The 8,261-nt window shown below is 43.3% G+C and overlaps 1 protein-coding gene across 1 annotated transcript; it reads left to right on the top strand.

Annotated features, from left to right (window-relative positions):
• Positions 1–5,437: 5,437 nt before the first annotated feature.
• Positions 5,438–6,612, top strand: LOC310777993 (putative nuclease HARBI1; the record flags this gene model as incomplete). Its single annotated transcript, XM_083638318.1, has 2 exons — positions 5,438–5,448; positions 5,619–6,612. The coding sequence occupies 2 exons, from the start codon at positions 5,438–5,440 to the stop codon at positions 6,610–6,612; spliced, it is 1,005 nt and encodes a 334-aa protein (XP_083494444.1).
• Between the last annotated feature and the right edge of the window lie 1,649 nt (positions 6,613–8,261).

Below are 8,261 nucleotides of genomic sequence, written 5' to 3'. Positions count from 1 at the left end.
TATTGTAACTTCTGAATACAGACTGCATTATGCTACACCATGCAAATATATTTCGATATAATTCAAACAATTAGCTCACCATACCATGGTGGGCTGGACTGTATGTATTGCTGTGAAAAAGTTACATTTGATTGTTTCAAGTGTTACACGTTATATTTTTAACTGAGCTTTGTGGAATTACCTCAACACAATTGTGTATCAGCTTTAAATGTCCAATATATACAGCATTAAACAGTTAATCAGTCAGTTTTTATACCTGGCTGTATAATGCTTGGTGTAAAAATGTATCTGTTTCTATTCAGTCAGGTGGTGGAAGCAGTGGGCCATATTTGAGGGATCATTTCCACCTGCCAACGCATCGATTTTTCCAAGGTGAGAAACCACATGTTTACAACACAAATACAAAGCGTGACAGCATTGGCTGTAAGTTTGACAAAGTTTCTCTTTGTGTTTCCATTCTTTTTCTTTTAGACAACGATCTGAAACATACATCAATGAGACCCAGAGCCAGTATCGAGCAGGAGGGAATTAATTGGGTTCGAACCCCACCAGAGTAAGTAACTTACAGTAAGATTTTATTACAGTTGGACGTGTGGTTTTGTGTGAAGGCAAACATTTAACTTTCCCATTTGTACATGTAGGTCACCTGATCTCAACCCAATCGAGCTGAAGGAGCACGTGCGACATTCAGCCACACAACAGGGAGGCACTAATCCGGGAGATAGAAACATTTTGGAGAGATAAACTCACCCAACAGACTTGCAACAACTACATTAACCATTTGAATAAAGTTATGCCAATGGTGAGTAGACACAAAACATCTCTGAGCTCTGGCGAGTTTTTACCAGTTCTCTGTATACAGTATTATATTTTAATGTATTTTGTCACCCTGCAGGTCATTCGGATGAATGGATATGCCACTGCTATGTAGCCAACTTCCATCCTAGGGGCCCACTTTCATATATATATATTTTTTTACTCACACCCGATTCTATTGTGGTTGTCTGCATGTGGTTATAAAATAATGTGATTATACTGTAGCCTAACCGAATGTGCTTAGTTATTACCTTTTTTTATTGTATGTAGCATAACACATTGGCATAATAAAAATATTTTTGATTTGCCTTACTATGATCTCAGAGTATATTTGTTGGTGGCTATTACATGAACACCTCATTCACCTTTTGTTTGTAATATAATGACAATACACACAGCTTTATTTGGTTACAGTATGTACACTAACAGGTCATTGTATCAAAAATAATTCTACTGTATTATGAAATAGGCTGGGTTCGAGGGTAAGGCTTTATTTTAGGTCCCAGGCTGAAAATGTTAGATCCCCTACTAAAATGACTAAACAGGGTTCACATTTTCAAATAAAAATTCCATAACTTTTCCAGACCTTGATTTGTTTGGAAGATTTTGTCTGGTGACAGTTGCATATGGATTTCAGCTAAAAACAGGGTGTAAATGATGTATTTTCATGTCAACTTGGCCTATCAGGGCTTGTGGAGACTTTGATTACTCCAGGTGAGCAGTATGGAAGCATTTTATGTATTTTTTCAGTTGTTTTTTCCGTTTTACCTCATGGCCCCCTTCACACTCAGCAAACAGCTTTACTCACATCACACGGCCATTACTCTAAACTGGGACAGCGCTGATGCATTCTACTGCATGTAGTACACTGACTGTATGCAAGTACCTCATACTGCATTCTACTGCATGTAGTACACTGACTGTATGCAAGTACATCATACAACCCCATATCCAAAATAATGTTCAGGGGTGCAAACAGGTACAGGGTTGTTGTTTTTTAAAGAAAAAGAAAAAATGTATATGCTCCCAGGACAAAATATTTAAAGATATTTGCTTTACATACTAATTTCTAGTTACTTTTCAATAGCCTATATTATTTGCATCTGCCTCAAAACTAATTCTAATAGCCATTATGGGGTAAAACATAAAACAAAAAATGAATCATGCATGGGGGCTGAATACATCAACAAGCCAGAAACAATAAAAAAAAAAAAAAGTTTATAGTAGCTTATCTATTAACTATCAGGCACGTACAATTTTGGTGAAATTGATAAAAGGCTTACATATTATAAATAAATGCATTATAAAATGGCATTATTTTATTTGAAGACAAAATCGATAGATGCATCTACATTAACATGATAACCTTTCCTGATTCAGCTCCAGACTGTATAGCCCTGAACACTGAGCTGTGTTTTCAACTCATTTCTTGACCCATGCATGTGCTAGGCTAAACTTTGATTTGCAACTGTTCGTTTTTAGTCATTTCACCAAGTAAATGTGTTGTGTTGAGAGGATGATTGAGAGAGATTAAAAGCAGCACAGAGTAGGTGTTATAATGTGAGCATTATATTAATGTATTGCTAATGGTAAATACAGTCGTGCGCCCGCTAGGGGTAGCTGTTTGTAAACAGATCCTATTTTGGGGATACGGGGTTGACTTCCGCTGTTCTGGGATCTGCAGGTCCGCTCCCTGCATATACAAGACGTGCCACTGTCTGTGTATAAATATTATTTCTGCTGTTCTTACAACTGAGCACATTAAGTTGTTAAGTGGTCTTTTCAAGCAGAAGTTACCACAGTAGGCTATCAGGGCTGAGAACTGAAACGGCTTTCAGTAAAAACAAGTTTGGTGATTAATTAATGTGCTGATGTACGGTGGTTTGAGAGTGAAAGCACACTCAGTACTGCACATAATAGTGTTTCATTGCGACTTTTCACAGGTGTTCTCACTATTAGCTACCATTGTACAATACAATAGCATAATGAGCCCTCAAAACTTCGCCTGGAAGCACAGGGAAACCTGTGTGTGTGGCTTGGGATTAGGCTATTTACTGACATTTGGCTTCATTGTACAGTCTTGTGCCCAATGCCTAGACCACAACGACAATATAGCCTTCTTCTTATAGAAATGCTTCCACAGATTGCAAAATGTGAGCGCTGTTGAGATGTATTTTTCTTCTGCCTCTCAGTTAATCAATTAAGGCTGCATGCGGGACTGTCGCAGCAGCCTTGGTGCAGACAGACTCAGTGAAACACTGCACGGGAGGCCCAGTTATGCGCTTTTCAAAGTGTAAATCCTTTTGCCATGAGCACATTTTCGTTCTGATCTTTTTATATTCGTTTCTGCTGATTTTTTTACACCTAAACCGACGTAGCCATTGTAGGCTATCGATTTTTTTTCTTCCTGTCATGCTTCTCACCAATGCGCAGATGAATGTATTTAGTGTGCCCGGCCACTCCGCTGACTTCAATGTAAAATAGCAGTACAAAAACAAATAGATGTAAAAAAAAAAAAAAGCTGAATTAATTTCGTTTATAAATTACCCAAAGACATCATGACATGACAATATATTACAACTCGGCCGGCCATAGAATGAGTTCTGTAATATTTTTCTTATATCAAAAGCATGGTCCTCACTAAATACAATTTATTTTTTCCATTTGAGTTTCTGTTGGAATTCCTAGGATAAATAGTTTTGGATCAGGATTTAGTTTTATATGTAGCCTAACCGAATGTGCTTAGTTATTGCCTTTTTCTATTGTATGTATCATAACGCATTGGCATAATAAAAAAATATTTTTGATTTGCCTTACTATGATCTCAGAGTATATTTGTTGGTGGATATTACATGGTGTTTGTACAATTAAAATGAAAAGGAAATGCATTAAAATGGAAAATGTAGTGCGTTTTTGGAGTAGAATCAGTAGGCTACTCACAGGTACGCAGGTTTTTTATATTATCAAATTGACACATTCACAGCTACAGCTGCATATAAATATTAGTGGATTATTCATTTAGTCAGAATATTGTCATTTTCCGAATATGGGCAAAAAGCGGAATATTGTGTGCATGTACTGTAATAGCCAGTGATGTTAGCTGGGGTTGTAAGGTGTTTCGGGTCTCTCAACATCATACACCCTCGCCCAGTAGACCCAGCCGAGGCCGATTAGGCCTAAAAAATAATAAAGTTTGGTTCCTGTTGGTTGTCAGTTGAGGTGATGGTCGGTAGGGAATTTATTTTATTTATTTTTATTATTATTTTTCCAGTGGCAGCAAGGGATAGATAGGAAATATATAGCCTATATTTTTTTATTTTCCTTAAAATTACAGCAGCGATGGATACTTTTCTCATAACATAGCCTACACGTTTTTATATGAACAAAATATTTAAGTCAATATGAATGCTTTCATATCAAACATGTTTGATATTTAGGACTGAAAATCTGTGCGAATACATCTGCGCAAGCCTCCCGTCATTGTCTGGGTTTCCCAAAAGCTTCTTTGCGCCAAGAAGCTAATTTAACCCTTCTTAAGGCCCCCTTAAGAAGCAAACACGTTTCCCAATTGCTTCTTTACCAAGGCATGCGTTTCCCAAAAGCTTCTTAGCGCTAAGAAGCTTCTTTGACCCTTCTTAAGGCTCCCGTACGAAGCCAACGTGTTTCCCGATTGCTTCTTAGCCTAAAATTATCTTCCAATTATCTTCCGTTAAGAAGGCTGCGTTTCCCAAAAGCTTCTTAGCGCTAAGATGATCTTTCGTTAAGAAGGTTTTGTAAGAAGGGTCTGGGGCATTCTTAACACCTTCTTAATGACAAAACACTGGCAGATCCAGCCGCGTCAGGCAAAAGGAGATACTTGTGTCCACTGTTCCTCTTGTGTTTTTCCCTTTTTCCTTTCTTTCATGCACCCTTTAGTGTTTAAAATTGGGGAACACTTGAAAATCTCCCCTCTATGTATGGTTACTTGTGTTTTAAATGTTTTACCGTAGGCTATATTCCTCTAATCAGAATGGATTCCTTTTATAATGTTGTGGATTTATATAGCACCTTTCACAGAACCCAAGGTCGCTTAAATTCTGTAGTGTTTCTCTGTTTTGTTGTATGCTGTGTATATAAAGCAATTTGAACTGCAGTCCATGTCTGAAATAAATAATGTTTAATAAAGTTTAACATGACCATGATTAGGTTATTCTACAACAGTGTTTCTCAACCACTGAGTCGTGGCCCACTGGTGGGCCTCAGAGTGCCATCTAGTGGGCCGCAGAGGACATCACATCAAGATATCACAATGATAACCTATCATTTATTTGGGAAGGTGGTCCTCAGAAATGTTTTAACAATCAGAAGTGGGCCTTGAATGAAAAAAGGTTAAGAATCTCCTGTTCTACAACCATCCCACATCTCTGCATGCACAAACAGTATGAGATACAGTAGTTCATCCCACATCTCTGCATGCACAAACAGTATGAGATACAGTAGTTCATCCCCATCAAATGCACACACACAAACAAATCACATCAACAAATGGGCACTCTCCAAATCTTGACAGAGAGACAGGATACTTGACAGAGACAATCAGGGACTGATTTACATCAGGCCGACACATGTAGCCTCATTGAACATGGCTGGAAAGTAATGAAGGGAGGCTTTACCTGCTAGTCTATATAAAGGAGTTTCCCAGTCACACATGTATGAGATACCATGGCTGCTAGACAGCATATTGTTATTGCGTGAAACCAACAGCATCGCCGTGAGCGAAGCCAAACTGTGTATGTAAATGCATATCTGCGTGAGCACTTCAGCCCCCTCGACGTGCTGTCAGACCGGGCTATCCAGCTGAAGTACCGCTTGCCCCGCGCTGAGATCCAGCGCCTGATCCAGCTTGTGTCCCCACACATCCGGAGGGCAACCCGCCGCAACTTCGCCCTCAGCCCAGAGGTGCAGCTCCTTGCTGCGCTGCGTTACTACGCAGTGGGGAGTTTCCTGGAGGTGGTTGGGGACGGAACCGGCCTCAGCAAGGCGTCTGTGTCACGGAGTGTGGCAGTCGTGACACCGATCCTCCTGCGCCATGCCTATCGGCACATCTACATGCCCACCACGAGGGAGGAAGTCCGACAGGTCCACCAAGGATTCTACACCATGGCTGGGATCCCCCGGGTGATAGGTGTGGTGGATGGCACCTTGATCCCGCTCCACAACCCATCCCTGGTGGACTCAAGCTGGATCTGCCGCAAGCATTATTCCACCATCAACACACAGGTGGTGGTGGACCATGACAGCCTGATCACCGACATCGTTGCCAGGTGGCCAGGAGGCACCCACGACAGCTTTGTCTGGGCGAACTCTCGTGTGGGGCAGGCGGCTGGTAGGGGAGGGTTCAGGAGGAGCTTCTTCCTCAGGGACAGAGCCTACCCCCTGCGCAGCTACCTAATAACCCCGGTCACTAACCCAGCATCACCAGCGGAGGAGAGGTTCAACGAGGCTCACACATACACCAGGACACATGTTGAACGGGTGTTTGGCAGGTGGAAAGCCCGCTTCCGCTGCATCCATCGGTCGTCGGGTGCGCTGCGCATGTCAACTCTGAAGTCGAGCAATGTCATCATCGTGACCGCTATGCTACACAACATAGCTGTGCGTGCTGGTGCAGATGAGCCACCTGATGTGTATGGTGAGGATGACTCGTCAGAGGAGGAGGACGATGACCCACCACCACCTCCCCTCCCCCATGAACCCCGAGCAGCACTCCACCAAGCCGGTCTCCAGGCCAGACAGGAGCTCATCAACCTGTTCTGATTTTGGACTTCCTCACTTCCCTAACCTTTCACCTTGCAGTCACAAAAAAAGAAATAGGAAAACTACTACAACCTTGCAGTCACCAAGCAGTCTACTGAGCACCTGAACACCACCCCGCCCCCCTCAACCACCACCACCCCCAAATAAACAAATGAAATAAGCCCACTGCCACTGTGCAGTGCGGCACGCATCATATCAGCTATGCTTAGGGCTGGAACAGGCTAGCAGCAAAGCTCAGATTTGGTTAGCTGCATACTTTCTCCTGCCCAAGCATGACATCTGAGTTGATGGGTGCTGCACTGATTGTGAGTTGGCTCAAGTGTGCGGATACACAGTTCACACACTGAGTGAGTGGCTGTGAGAGAGAGTGTGTGAGTGATAGTGTGTGGACTAATGGTCCAGTTGATAGAGTATGAATACATGGCCAACACATGGTAGCCTGCTACCAATGCACCAATTCCTCATTGCTCGTTTGTGTGTGATGACAGACAACAGGTGTATCCCAAGTGGCAATCACATCCAATTATGATTAATGCAGACTGCATAAGGATCCCTGGGTAGTTGCACACATTGAGACAGAATGGCAACCAAGAAAGCGCGGGCCAAACGATCGCCACCCTTCACCCCAGGAGAGATGGCCATCCTTCTGGATGAGGTGCAGAGGCACCGGAATCTCTTATTTGGTGGGACCAGGGAGGCCAAGAACCTTGTGGCCAAGAACAACATCTGGCAGGCCATTGCCAAAAGCATGGCCCCCTCCAGTCCCTGTGGGCTGCGAAACTGGCAGGGAGTCCGCAAAAAGTGGCAGGAGTTCGCCAGCCAGACAAAAAGGAAGGGGGCGACTGTGAGGAGACAGAGCCAGGGCACGGGTGGCGGTGCACCTGGCGACACAAAAATCACCCCTGATGAAGAGAAGGTCTTGTCCATAATTGGCAAGACTGCCTCTGAAGGGATTGAGGGGGTGTTGGAAGGGTTTGGGGGCACTCCATCACAGTGTTTTCAGGAAGAGGAGGAGGAGGAGGATGAGCCATCTGGGAGCAGGGCCACGACAGCGCAACCACCCTCCCCAGCCCCCAGCGACACCAGTTTGACCATCGGAGACGTCCCCCCACCCTCGCCCAGGCGCCATGCACTAGCAGGCCGGCCTGCTAGTGTGCACTAGTTAGTGCTCGGCTTCGCCTCGTGCCACAACCCTGTACCAGTGGTAAATGTGGCCACAACCCCCTTCCTCTCGTGGTAAATGTGTTAACAAGCCCATCATCTTCTTTCTGTTAGGCTACTACCATAAGCAGAAATGATGTCTTACCTTCACTGTTGTGTTACAAAGTTGATGGATAGTGACTGGACTTGTAAAGGGATGAGCACACACTGTAGCCTATTTCCACAGCGCTGCGTGGCATAAAATACTATTATTTATTTATTAACGTTATTAGACAGCCTTCTTCTTCTTTGGTTCACTCCAGGCACTTCCTGTGGAGTCAATGAACAGAAATAGTGGACAGCGCCACTCTGCCATTTTAACCGTGTTGTGGTCACACAGTGTATCGTTTCTCAGGTGATTCAGCAGATTCAGGTGATCTGCTGCCACCTATCGTCTAATAAATATTACTGCAGCCTAATTGTTTTCATCAAAGCGGCACACCGCGGGA

The sequence above is a fragment of the Poromitra crassiceps genome, assembly GCF_964638095.1.
Source record: "Poromitra crassiceps genome assembly, chromosome: 6".
Lineage (NCBI taxonomy): Eukaryota > Metazoa > Chordata > Actinopteri > Beryciformes > Melamphaidae > Poromitra > Poromitra crassiceps.
The sequence above is the reverse complement of the archived record's forward strand: the minus strand, read 5'-3'. Positions and strand labels throughout refer to the sequence as shown.